The sequence below is a fragment of the Triticum aestivum genome, chromosome 7A (genome assembly GCF_018294505.1).
Source record: "Triticum aestivum cultivar Chinese Spring chromosome 7A, IWGSC CS RefSeq v2.1, whole genome shotgun sequence".
In the NCBI taxonomy this organism is placed as follows: domain Eukaryota; kingdom Viridiplantae; phylum Streptophyta; class Magnoliopsida; order Poales; family Poaceae; genus Triticum; species Triticum aestivum.
The window spans coordinates 11,423,294-11,436,784 of NC_057812.1; the positions used below are offsets into that span (position 1 = coordinate 11,423,294).

Here is a 13,491-nt window from a genome sequence, read left to right on the forward strand (position 1 = left end):
ATGTTTTTATAGTGAATCCGGTGATGTGGGACATTATGGTTACACAAAATATCAATTTTTCTCGTTGCAACGCATGGACATATGTGCTAGTAGTGTTTCAAATTAATAAAGAGAAGTTCAATCAAACATAATGATCTGAAGATTAACAAGTCAGAATTCGGAGGTGGTAACAGACTTGCAATTTTCATAGATCCCATCAACACAGCAATCTCATGGCATGGGCTCTAAAGATATTTTATTTGTTTCTAAGAAACACGTATGTACCAAACTAAAAGCTTGAAATGCTTTGATGAGCTCCGTGAAACCAGAACTTCAAGACATAGAATCCCTTGAATCATAAAGAGAGGCTCTGTGCTACCATAACTTCTGTTTAAAGGAGCAGTCGACGTTGCGATGTCCATCATTACCATATTGTTTTCATATTAATAAAGAGAAGCTCAATCAAACAGAGTGGTCAAACAGTCAAAATACAGAGCTGGTAGGCAATGAGCCTGACAGATATACCATTTTCATAGGTCCCATCAACAGAACAAATCTCATGTCATCGGCACTAAAGTTTTTTATTTGATTTTCTACTAGACAATAAAAAGAAACACATATACCAAACTAATAGCTCAAAATACCTAGATGAGCTCTGCCCTTCCATAATAACTTTGGGGCGTAGAATCCCTTAAATCATAAGAATGGGTAAGATTGCAGTGGTCTAATCAATTGTTCATCACCATCATCTTTTTCAGGCTCCACCAGTCTTTAGCTTCGCTTCCTCCCTATCAATCTCTTCGAGCGTGTTCCACAGCTTCTGGTCTTCATAGTCACTGATGATCAATGCGGCCCCAGCTTCCTGTAGGGACTTCTCCGGGTTCCTCGTCGAGACGGCGACGACGGGCATTCCGGCGGCAACACCTGCGCGTGTCCCTGAAGCGGAATCCTGCATTCAAAGCATATGTTGGTATGATGTATCTGTAAATCCAATCAGATTTTAGACGGCGAGTTCAACGGATACATATGCAAGGGTATGCGTACCTCAAAGATGAAGGTGTGTGCTGCGGACACTCCGAGCTCCTTGAGGGCCTTCAGGTATGGAAAGGGGGCGGGTTTTGGCTTCTCGCATTCACCTCCAACAATCACGGCCTGGAAGAAGTCTGATAGACCAAGAAGTTTGATCATGAGCTCTGCATTGATCCTTGGGGCATTGGTTACTGCGGCACGCTTGTAGCCGTGATCTTTCACCCACTGAACCACCTTGTGGAGGCCCTTTACAGGCTCTAGGCGCTCCATCGCCAAACTGTAACAAACAAGGGACTATAAATATTTATCCTCACCAAGTCATACTAGCCAACTAGTGGTTCTGAACAGAATTTTTAAAAATAAGAGAAAAACATTAACAGTGAGAAAAGCCCATTAAGAAATAACAGAACCATCGACAACCTTACATAAAACCAATTGCTCATTAAAAAAAAATCATATAACCAAGAAGTAGTTCCAACTTGGTGTACCTTCTGTATTTGACGTCTTTGTCCTCTAGGAATTTCAGCCCCTTTTCGAGGGGCCAGTCTGGGAACAAATTCTGGGCAGCTTCAGCATCGCTTCTTCCAGCGATGTTGTTTATGAAGAACTCATCGTCAATCGGCACACCATTGTTGTACCCAATCTGTTTACATCCATTAGGCCAGTCAGCTTGTTCGCGAAACTAATAAAGAATAATAAATATCATGCATCGTAAAGCTTCTTACCGCAAGAAGCAATTCTTGGAAAGCGATGTGATGAAGAGGATCCGAGTCGCACAAGGTACCATCAATGTCAAACAGAACCGCCTCAACTGGAACGGTCGCTGCAAGAGGACTACAAAGTATGGAAAACAGTTAGAGTTCAGCAGTCAAATCTTCGTAGCTGCTGACGATGTATGAAGTGCAAATAATTGATTTCAATGAATGATATTTAAGCAACCCAGCACTGAAAATCCAGAAAATACAGGCAAACAGGGTCTTTTTTCTCTGCTTTCACATATACATTGGAGCCATGGATGTCTAAGTCTGCAAGCACCGATACCCAAGGTATTACAAACCACAGATATTTCAAAGTAGCTGCGCATGGAGAATTGACAAGAGCACACACGCAGCAGACAGGGATTTATCACGGGCACGGTGATCTAACGACAACACTGATGCAGCGGAAGACATTTATCAAGAGCGGGTCACTAATCAAATAGCGGTATTGTTCCGCGGAAACAAACAGGACAGAGAACTTCAATCTACTGCACTCCTTTCTTGTTCGGGGACTTCAGGATTTTACCATTCAACTGCTCTTCAGTTTCGTGTGGATATGGCTGAGAGGCGTTTGGTTGCTTCAGAATTTTAGCCATGCGTCCCAAAAGTACCAGCCTAGCTACCTACCTTGACATGTACTCCCTCCGTTCCAAACTACTCGTTATGAGCAGAGCAGGTTGTTAGGAATAACTAAACTACACATGTGTATGGACCATATAAAGGAAGTTTTCTGAATAATAACAGTCTTCGAAGAGATGGTTCAGATGGATCTGTCGTGGAAGACAGAAAAGATTATTTTTTTAGATGAAGACAGAAAAGATTCTAGTTGCAGCACAAGTATTTTCTTGCCAAGGAAGGGAAAGAAGAAGAAGAAAAAACGCTGGTTCAGTCAGACACGCGGACGCGCATCAGCCAGGCCGGCCGGCCGCTCAGGCTAGGGATGGCATCCGCGAGAGAGCAGAGACAGTTGGGGAAGCATGTACGTATGATGGACGGGACGAGGAAACCATGGCCGGAATCCGATTCCGTCAGCGGGCTTGGCTTGGGCCGGCGCGGCCGGGGAGGAACGGGGACAATCAGCTGCGCGCCGGCGGGGGTTGATTGATCTTCTGCTGCGGCGGGTGGGCTTTTTTCTTCTAATCAGATGTACGCACGCGAGCACCGACGAGCGACCGCCTCCCTCGGCCGGCCGGCCCGACGGATCGAGCAAGCAGGAAAAGGAGATCGGGGTTGGGGTGGTGGTGGAGGAAGCAATTCGTACCTGACGGCGCCGCCATTGGTGGAAGCCATGGCGCGGGTGGTGGGTGGGCGAGAGATCGCGGCCGCGTGCTCGGGCGCTTGTTGTCGATGGTTGTTGTGGAGTGCAGGACTCTGGCGGTCGCGGAAGGCAGGCAGACGGAGGAGGAATTTGGGAACCGGGCGGTGGCTCGTCTTATAGCACGGACGGACAGAGTTGGATCCGATCGATCGATCCCTGACTTGTTGGGCTGCTGTCCTCGTCTTCTGCGGCTCCTCTTTCTCCTCCTCCTCCTCCTCCTCTCTCTGTCTTGTTTGCGACCTGCACGTGGGGCCAAGGCGCCGTCTCGCTGCCAGGTGGGGCCCATATGATGAGTACATAATGGCAAAAGACAGAAAATAATGTGCCTGCAACAAATGTTAGCAATGAAAACGATTTTTCTTGCTGGAAAAGATTTCGGTTGGCCGTGAAAACGCTGGACGCATATGGTTTGCCAGTAAGGAGATCGAATATGCTTCCAGAACTTGTCATGTTCCTTTTCCCCTTTGTCCTTCCACAGATCCGAATGCAAACACCACCATCCGTCCACGTTCCAGGGAACAAATACCTCTTGCGCCTTGCAGCAGACGCCCGTCGCTCTCCCTCTCCCTACCCTGCCGACACCAATCACCGTCACCGTCTTCACTTGTCACATCACATCGCCGGCCAGATCAGTTGAGCAGAGCAGAGCCAGCCAGCCGAGCGCCTTCTCCATCCTCCATCCATTGGCAAGAGCTGGAGCACAAGGACCTCAGACCACTGCCACTGACCCACCAACCAACGTGTTCTCTGGCTTATTCCATCGCCTGCTAATCAGCCAGCAGTCAGTCACCCTCGGCTCCCTTCGCTGCTGCTGCTGCAGCGCTGGCCCTGGCATGCCATGACGCCAGAGGAACACGCACGCAGCTCCTCACGCCCTCGCTTCCCTGCGCTGGGGCTCCTCAAACGGCAGCTTCAGGCGCGCGCCCATCTCGCCCAGCATCGACAGCACCACGCCATCATCCCGTCTTCCAACTGAGACGCCGTCCTCTGCACCAAGACGGATCTCTGGTTCGCTGGATCCCACAAGGCTCAAACCAACATCCTTCTCAGCACCATTCTCCTTCATCATCTCCCTCACTTTCTCGACGTCGTCCCACCTCCCTTCCGCGGCGTAGATGTTCGAGAGCAGAATGTATGGGCCGACCTCCGACGGCTTCATCTCGATCAGCTTCTTCCCCACAAACTCCCCGAGCTTGGAGCCGTTCTGCACCCGAGAGGCTGAAGAAACCATGGCGCTCCACAACGCCAGGGACGCTTTCTCTTGCAGGTTCTGGACGAGGTCCTCCGAGCCTGTGAGCAGCCCGGCACGGCCAAGGAGGTCCATCATGCAGCCGAAATGCTCTGCCTTGGGCTCGAAGCCGTAGAGCCTGACCATCCTGTCGAAGCACCACCAGCCCTCAAGCACCAGCCCGCCGTGGGCGCAGGAGCTCAGGACGCAGACGAAGGTCGTCTCATTCGGCCGAGGCCCGCTCCTCTCCATCTCCAGGAACAGCTCGAGCGCCTTCTCACTCTGCCCGTGCAGCCCGTAGCCGATGATCATCGAGTTCCATGACGGGACGCTCCTCTCGCGCATCGAGTCGAAGATCTCCCTCGCGGTCTCCATCATGCCGCACTTGGCGTACATCGTCAGCAGCGCCGTGAGCAAGAGGAAGTCCGGCACGAGCCTCTCCCACCTCTGTCGGACCAGGCCATGCACCCACTCCCCCCTCTCGAGGTCACCCAGGCTGCCGCAGGCTGTAAGAACGCTCACAAAGGTCTTCTCGTTCGGCACGGCGGCCCCCACTGCCATCATCGCGTCAAACAGCTTCAGGCACTCCCGCCAGTCCTTCACCCGCGCGTACAGCGCCAGGATGACGTTCCAGGACACGGCGCTCCTCCTCGGCATGCCGTCGAACACGGCCCTCGCCGCCGCGACGTCCCCGGCCTGGGCGTACCCGTCCAGCATCGAGTTCCATGACACGACGTCCCTCTCCGGCATCGCGTCGAACATCCTCCTGGCCTCCTCCATGTCTCCGAGGCGGGTGTACCCGACCAGCATTGAGTTCCAGGAGACCACGTCCCTCTCGGGCATCCCGTCGAACAGCTGCCTGGCCCCGGCCATGTCCCCCGCCGCGGAGTGGCCGGACAGCATGGAGTTGAAGGAGACGAGGTCCCGCTGGGGCATTTGGTCGAACAGCTGGCGCGCGGAGGGGAGGAGGCCGGAGCGGAGGCAGGCGCGGAGGAGCGTGTTCCAGGTGACGGCGTCGGGGCGCGGGATGTCGGCGAAGAGGCAGCGCGCGGCGGCGTGGGAGCCGACGGCGAGGTAGCGCGCGAGGAGCGAGTTGGCGAGGCGGAGGTCGGCCGGCAGGTGGCCCGAGCGGACGGCGATCGCGTGGAGCGCGGACACGGCGGGTCGCGTGGGGCCGGAGGAGGAGGAGAGGAGGAGGAGGGTGAGGTGGTCGAAGGGGAGGAGGCGGAGGAGGTGGAGGCGGCCGGCGGGGAGGTGCGGGAGCAGCGAGTTGAGGAGGCGGGAGGAGACGGCGGCGTGGGTGGAGGAGAGGTTGGAGGTGAGCACGAGCGCCAGGGACTGCAGGAGGAGGAGGCGCGGGGAGGCCTGGCCGGCCGCGATCCGAAGCTGCCGGAGCAGGCCGGTGCTGATTGGCACCGCCGGCGGCGGGCGGCGGCGGGGCCCTGGCGAGCACGGCATTGGGGGCGGGCGGTGGCGCAAATGGGGCTCCGCCCGTCTCGTTACCTTGGCGGGCAGTTGAGTTGACACTTTACGGGAACGGTAGGCGAAGGCGGGTTTTGTTACTGAGAAAAAAGTACGTAAACATAGTGGACAAAATGTATAATTTGAGGAATACAAGAGAAGGCCAGCCACATCGCAATGCGAGATTTTCATCGAATTCATGTCAGAATTTGAACAGGCTCATGTTGAATTCGAGAAAAAAACATTAAATTCATGTCAGAATTTTTGGGCTCATTCGGTTTGCAGGATTCTAAAAATGCAGAAATAATACAGGAACGTTTGTACGAAACATGGTAAACATAGAAATTATGTCAACTTGGATGCTTTGGTTCACGGTAATTGGAAAAGAACATTAATTCCAATAAATATGATCGAATCAAAGTTAAAACAGATAAAAAAATTATAGTTAGAATGTTGTTATGCTGTTAAGGATATTAGTCTTGTTCATCGTGCATAGAAATTCGATTTGAAAGAGAAAAAATGTCCAAGTGGATGTTAGAATTCTCTTCATTTAAAAATGGGATAAAATGAAAACTGCTTCACTTTTTCCGTTGCCCCATTCCTTCAAACCGAAGGCGAAAACTCCTCATTTTTCTTTTGCCCCATTCGTCTGAACCAAAGGCATGAATAGTACATATCATTATAGGAAAGTTTCATATTCAATGTTTTCCCTCCACTTATCATTCCAACCAAAAGAGCCCTTAACAGTCACGTCCATTCATGGAAAATATGGAGGTTTCCAAGCAAGATGTATTGCAAATAGCAAGTTAGTAACTTGACAAGAACTTGCTGTCTGTGCAGCTGAAACTGATGGTGAGTAGCAACCATCCAGCGCATACACCAGATGTATGCAAATGCATCTTAAACCCTTGGGAACACGTCCACGATCACTCCTGCTTGGTAGCAACATACAGATTCATAACAGATTCAACGAGCTCTCGAAAAGTGCGGGTACGTTTTTTTACATCTTACAGCTGCTGGCTCCTGGAATCTCTCCATGGCGGCGTCAAGAAACTAACATTGAAGCGAAGTTCCCCAGATTCTTCTACTTCTCAAGGAATTAAATTCGGACATACAACACTCGAGCCCTCAAAAATTTGCTTCAGACATAAATTAGCTTGTAAAAACCATCATCTGTGTCAAGCGCCAAAAAAACAGGGGCACTGAAGGCTACACGATGATCCCCATCGCTCACTCATGCTGCTCGTATATCTGCATGTAGGCTTCAGAGAGAGCGACCATCTGCGGAAGGGTCTCGGTGACATGGAGATCCTGCATCTCGTACCTGCAGGTATAGGGTTGTTAAATGATTTACCAGGCCACAGCCTGACACTCAGGGATATACACGCAAGGAATGAGACAAAGAACACGTACCACGCCTCTTCTGATTTCCGCTGTACAAACACTCTGTAGCATCCTTCGCCCGGTTTGCCGTCGTGGACGATGTTGGCTATGAGATCGTACTTTGAGCGCAGCTTCTCACTCTCTTTTGGCTTGGGCAATGGGATGTAGTCCTTCAGTTCCAAGTTCTTCACGGGAAAGTTCACTGTCACACAGAACATGGAAACCTCTTAGCATAGGTGCGGGCTCTGAATAGTCATATTCGCCATCAAGCTAACATGAGAGTTACCTAGAGTGGGGTTTTTCTCCACAAAGAAGTTGTTTTTGGTGAACCGTCGCATGTGAAGGATCATATACTTTGGAAGTCTGATGACTCGGTACCTCATCCGGGCAATAGATGGCCGTACCACCTCTGTAACTGTCTCACCATCGAACTTCTTCAGTATATTGAACAGTGGTACCTGAACACCGTGCAAGCTTCTGAATTAGAGTATTGCCAAATACCAGGATGCAGAGAACTAAAACATAAAACTTCCATGTAAAAATCAATGCCAAGATTTCGTTGTTGTGTATAAAATCATATCCCTTCAGTGAGTGTGCACTATTCCTGCAGCAAATGTGGACCTAGATTCACACTAGTTTAGGCAAACAATCATGTGGATGATAATGGGCGAAGTTGGCTCACTTGTTTACTTTACCCATCAAGAAAATTTGGTCAGAGACCCCTTAACATATATGTACATGAAAAAGAGACTCCAAGAAAGACTAGGATATTGGTTACACTTGCAGCGAGATTAATACAGAATAGTCCCGCAATTTTATCGATTTCTTTCCATCTTGTCATTTTCATGGGTCTATGGACACACGTACTTAAAATGACAAGTAGAAAATAGGCCCACAGCCAGTTCAAGTTTGATGCTCTAAACAGCAAGACCTGAACAAAAGAAAACTAGTATTACATATAAGTTAAGTGATCATAAACTTGGGAAACAAGACCTCAGGTCTAGGCTGGACCATAGGGAATTAAGTCTCTCATGTACCGATGCTCTAGCTAACTGAATTAGTCAGAGTCCGTTGGTTCTTGCATCACAACCAGGGAAGTTTCCATCATATAAATACCAGTCTAGCACCCCTTACAGGTAAAAAATTGACACGTGTCCTGCAATTCCAGCAAAAAGCAGAGATGCTTGGGTGAACAAACCTGTGGAATAATATTTTTCTCCATGGCATCTTTGAAAAGAGGTGGCGGTGGCAAGTCAAGACCGAGCATCAAGAATGGGACCCGAGACGTTTGAGTGACCATACCGTCACTTGTTGTTTCAACCTGTGAACCTGCCTCGCCATTCTGCTCATCGTCCAGTAAATGCTTCCTGTGAATTTCCTTGACAACTTCAAGTTCTCCCTGCCAAGAACAAGATTCAAATGTAACAGGTAAGCTACCGCAAGTTCTAATAATTACACAGTTGATACTAAAACTAACCTGAAAGCAATCATATATGATGCTTCTATTTTTCTTCTTTGAACTTCTTAGTTTCGCATGCAGCGTGTTCAAGAGCCATGACATAAATTCCACTGGATCAGATTGTACACCAATTTGAAACTTCTTCTCACTAGCCTTCATAACTGCTTGAAGGAACTCATGTGGACTAACTTGGCCCTTGAAGTTCCTAGCATGCCAGATCTTGCGAGTTAGTTCTCCAAACCGATGAACCAGTGGGGATTTGCTATGCTGATAATTTTCAGGTATGAGAAAGAAATTTCTCAAAGGAGTAATCCTCATCAGTGATTGTATTGTGACATTCACAAAGTCAGTCTCCTTAATGTTGTTAAGACCAACCTGCAGATTTAATCAGAAGAGTGATTAACATATGATAAAGGGCATGAATATTTAGCTCTCAAATCACAAGAGCCTAAATGATTGCAGGTTTCCATCCACAATCAAGTGAATAAAGACAATCTAAACCATTCCTTAAGTCACACGGTGGCATTCATATAGGACGACTGTGAGGTAAAGTGATGTAGAATCAGATAGTAAAAATGGAGAGCTCGAGACCAAACCATTCAAGTCCACAGTATATCTCTGGGTTTCATTAGCATTGCTATGGCTTCTTCAAACAAGTACTTTTATTTGCTATCCAAAAAATACTAAAAAACAGTTTGCTAGAATGGGTAAATATTCCCTTAACTGGAAGGATTCCACAGCACAACACAGCACAATGACAGAAAACAAGCATTTAGAGAGTTTCATAGATACATACCATTCCAGGTAAATAATTGGAGCCATCCAGAGCTCTTGACCATTGCTTGTTCTTGTCAAGAATTTTAACCTGCTCTCTTGCAAACCTGCCAAACCATACCAATCAATAAAACGCGGAACTGATTACTGGAGTCAACAAAGGCGACAATAGATAACGTCAGAAACAACGAATGATCACCTTGGATTGAGAACATGTCGAATATCTTCTAGTGATGGATCATTTATCTCATATCCATCAGGAAGACAGTAAACTTTCTCGGTCTGAAGGTTAATGAAGACATGGTGGCCTGCCTCAAGACTGTGGGTATACGCATGCGATTTCAAGCCTCTTCCTTGGTAATACTTTCCACAAACTAGGCACGCATACACATTCAAATTCGATAAGGAGATTGAGCAGAACTTCTCAAAGTCAAAATCAAGGACCTACGAAGCAGGACAAAGTACAATCAGGCATTGATAAACATGAGAGTGCAGAATGGCTTGGTTAACCATAAAATTTGCCCCCTCCACCTCCCAAAAAGAGTATATAGCATATATGAACAGAGAATAGAGCACTAGAGCATGGCGTGCTTTAATATAATTAAATCTGCACAAAGCATCATCTAATGCTGGGGATTCGTTATAAAAAAGAATTCGTGTAGGACAGGGTTAGCAATCTGTGAGGAGTTTGTAGGATGTGTAGCAATATTCACCAAAAGGGTGTGCCACACAATTATTCACAGTTTTTGTAGTTACAAGTTTAAACCTAGCCTCCTAGGGAATCAAAGGAGATAACGAAATTTACACACAAATAAAAGTACTTGTGAAGTAAGCCCTTCTGTTCACAGTTTTTTTAGCTCACAGGTTAAACCAAAACTCTTATAGAATAAAAGAGAACAACCAATTTTAGTAAAACGGGGTATTTGTGAAGTCAGCCCTGCAATATTTTGTAATGAAGAAAACATAAGAGCCTTTCAGAGGTTTGATGTGCTGGATTAGGAAGCAAGTGACCATAGTGGGGTTGCAGGGGTTGAAAACTTTTAACACATACAAATCATCAGTGTACAAAGTAGGCTACTGCATTACTGCTTGAAATGAAGAGCATCAGCTGCTAACAAGCTATACCATATGAAAAATCAAGTAGGCTTCACTGTGTAGGTACTACCAAGCACCAACAAATTAAATGCCTAAGTGCCATGCTCCAGTTCTACATCTCCACATGTTCTATATTTACCAACCCACTATGCCCAGTTTGCCCACAGACCAATTTGAAGTTTTTGTAGCTTAGGGGTTAAACCTAGGGGGTCAAAGGAAATAGACACATTTAGAAATGCAAAGTACTTGTGGGGTCAGCACTACAAATTTTCACCTTTTTCTTTTGCAAAACATATGAGGTTTGTTGTGCTGAATTAGGAATCGGTGACAATGGCGGGGTGATTAATTTCATCTGTGCATATACAAGGATGACATGGTGAGGTAGTAGCACACACAAAGCACTAGTTTACCACTATGGCATACATCACTGCTCGAGATGAAGGGGCTCAGGTAGTAATTCTAGAGCTAGCATTGCACAGATCTCAGGTAATTCTAGAGGCTAGAGCTGTGAGGAGAAGGACCGGACTCGGGAGTCTCGGACCAACGTGACCCCCATGGAACCGCAGGCAATTGTGTTCCAATCGGCGGCCAAAATGCTGGTACAAAAAAGATGTTATACCTGTCGGTTGACGGTGTCGAGGTAGGGGCAGTCCCGGCGCAGCTCGACCTGCCTAGGGCGCCTCTCAGGAGCCCTCCTCTCGTCCTCCTCCTCCTCATCCTCCTCGTCTTCCTCCTCCTCCTCCTCCTCCTCCTCGCGGGGCCGGCCGTTCGCGCGCCCCCTCGGAGCCCCGCGCTCCTCCTCCTCCTCGTCCGCGTAGTTGGCGAGCCCCAGCAGCGAGGCGCCCTCCGACTCGTCCCCCGCGCGCGGGCGCTTCTCGGAGGCAGCTGCGCCCCCGTCGTCGCCGGCCGCGGGCTCCTCCTCGCGCTCGCGCTTCCGCGCGGGGGGCGGCCCCTCCTGGTCCGCGCCCATCCCCGGCCGCCGGGAGGAAGGAGAAGGCAGGGAGGGGAGAGGAGGGCGGGCGGAGGAGGAAGGGGAAGGAAGGGCAGTGAGTGCTGGCGGCGGCGGCGGGGGCGAGCAGGGGCAGCGAGCGGCGGCAAGAGGTCGCGAGAGAGACAGAGAGGGGGTTGGCGGCTAGGGCAGGGGAAGGGAGGGTCGTGGATGATTTTGCAGATTAGCCCCTGACGACACAGTGTATAATTTTCTCGTCACAAAAGGCGCACGGAGGACGAATCCGTGATCCTTGCTTGCGGTACTGGACTGCTATGGATGACTCCATTCATATTAAAACCATTCAGCTGTGCATCAAGGGCGCTCTCTTTCGGCAACCTGCACTGTTCGCCCATTCCTTCGCGATTGGTTCCTCTTTGCGCTCTCGCGTCTGCCAGTACGCGTGCGCAACACAATTTCCTCTTCGTTCTCTCTGTCTGCCAGTACGCGTGCGCAACACAATTTCTCCACACACAATTTCGCCCGCCCCTCCCTTCCCCAGATACTGTTCCTCTTTGCTCTTCCTCCACACACAATTTCTCTCCTCTCCTCTTCCCCAAAACGCCACCGCCGCCAGCAACTCAGCTCGCCCTGCTTCGCCCGCGTCTCCGCGGTCTCCACTCTGCTCTGCTTGTGATGGCCGCCGTGCCCACTCCTGTGACGTGCCGATCTGGCGGCGGCACGGCCGGGCGCGATGTGGAGAGCCGGCGGGCGATGGTGGTCGCGCAAGCCCGTGGAGGACGGGATCACACCCATTCTGCGCTGCTCTTCCCACCCCACCACCGCAGGCAGGCGCTCTTGCCCCTGCTCCTGTCGTCTCGTCTTCCTCGGCCATCGCCGAGACCAATCAAGATGGCGTTCGTCGTGGCGAAGGGGGTCAAGATGGAAGCCGCCACTGCCGCAACGACAACCACCACCTCCGATTCTTGTTCTCGTGTGTCCGTCCAGGAGGACGAGGTGATATATCTTCCTCAAACCTTCCGCATTAAAATCTATATTAGGTTGGACTCTGTTTTATTCGGTTGGGCGTGATGTTTAAATTTCGTCAAGAGAGGTTTTCCAACAATTTTGATCTTTCTCGAAAGAAAACAAAGGAGGAGGGGAAAGGTCGTCTACAGGGGTAGGAGGCAGGGATAAGGTAGGAAGATAGCTCGGCCAGACCGCCAACACCCCGGCCGCGGCTTCTGTCGGACGCCATCCCCTTCATCTTTCCCCTACCCTTGAATCGAACAGGCAAGGTAGGTGTGTCCTAAAATATGATGTTTTCTCTATTGGGACTTATCCCTTTCGTTGTTCCCACTTTTCAGGAAGTAGTATGGATGCAGTTTGCTTAGCTTTGCATCTGTACTCTTATGCTTTTCAAGTCATTCTATTGGGTTGCAGCTTGTAGGGTGGAACCATAATTTGGCATGGTTGCTTCTAAGTTTTGATTGGTCGATTTGCTGATGTCTTCGCTCTATGTGTCCAGGTTAAAGTTCAATCCTGCATAATTGTCAGTTTGTGAAGTCTACCAAAAACTCTTGCCCATGATAGATGTAAGAAGTGCATAATTGATTGATGGATCTGTTAGTTTGATAGTTTTTTTAGCGTTGCACCTTTCTCTTCTACAAATTGCAGATGTGCTCACAGTTTTGTGTGTTTAGTTTAGGAGTTGGTCCTTGCGAAGCACAAATAAAACATTATTGGCAAGCTAGTGCAGTTTTGTTACTTCCAGGTATCTACAATTGAGTGGATGAAGGAATATTTTTTACCAGGACGAATTATAATGTCTTTGAAACAGATGTTGTTCTCATGATCTTGCCTTTTAATTGTTTGACCACCCAAAATTTGGCATGGAAACTACAGAGGTACTATGTATTGTTGTATTAGTTCTGCCGGATTTAGAGGTGTATAAATGTGCATTAGTTCTTCCGGATTCAAATGATACTTTGTACTGATGTATATTTTCTGAAGATGAACTTAAGTGTATCATATATATATATATATATATCTTTATTTTTTGACACATTCCCATTATGT

The 13,491-nt window shown here is 48.8% G+C and overlaps 3 protein-coding genes and 1 long non-coding RNA gene across 4 annotated transcripts in view; 1 reads left to right on the forward strand and 3 right to left on the reverse strand.

Annotated features, from left to right (window-relative positions):
- Nucleotides 1-396: 396 nt before the first annotated feature.
- Nucleotides 397-3,720, reverse strand: LOC123148641 (haloacid dehalogenase-like hydrolase domain-containing protein Sgpp). Its single transcript, XM_044568113.1, has 5 exons — nt 3,028-3,720; nt 1,734-1,842; nt 1,497-1,651; nt 1,024-1,285; nt 397-928 (listed from the first exon to the last, which is right to left on the reverse strand). Exons 1-5 carry the CDS (start codon nt 3,381-3,383, stop codon nt 734-736), a joined length of 1,077 nt encoding a protein of 358 aa, XP_044424048.1. The 5' UTR covers nt 3,384-3,720; the 3' UTR covers nt 397-733.
- On the reverse strand, nt 3,493-5,831 carry LOC123148640 (pentatricopeptide repeat-containing protein At2g44880; the record flags this gene model as incomplete). Its single annotated transcript, XM_044568112.1, is given in 1 exon segment — nt 3,493-5,831. A coding segment is annotated over 1 exon segment (1,879 nt), but the record flags the coding sequence as incomplete, so codon positions are not given.
- Nucleotides 5,832-6,709: 878 nt separating this feature from the next.
- On the reverse strand, nt 6,710-11,618 carry LOC123150293 (U4/U6.U5 tri-snRNP-associated protein 2). The gene is made up of 8 exons (XM_044570129.1): nt 11,104-11,618; nt 9,589-9,833; nt 9,412-9,496; nt 8,634-8,990; nt 8,355-8,555; nt 7,443-7,614; nt 7,187-7,358; nt 6,710-7,097 (listed from the first exon to the last, which is right to left on the reverse strand). The coding sequence occupies exons 1-8, from the start codon at nt 11,452-11,454 to the stop codon at nt 7,004-7,006; spliced, it is 1,677 nt and encodes a 558-aa protein (XP_044426064.1). The 5' UTR covers nt 11,455-11,618; the 3' UTR covers nt 6,710-7,003.
- A 261-nt stretch (nt 11,619-11,879) lies between these two features.
- Nucleotides 11,880-13,491, forward strand: part of LOC123154400 (uncharacterized) — a 4,930-nt gene continuing 3,318 nt past the window's right edge. The window contains exon 1 of the long non-coding RNA XR_006476833.1: nt 11,880-12,940. This is a non-coding gene — a long non-coding RNA (uncharacterized lncRNA). The remainder of the gene's footprint in view (nt 12,941-13,491) is intronic.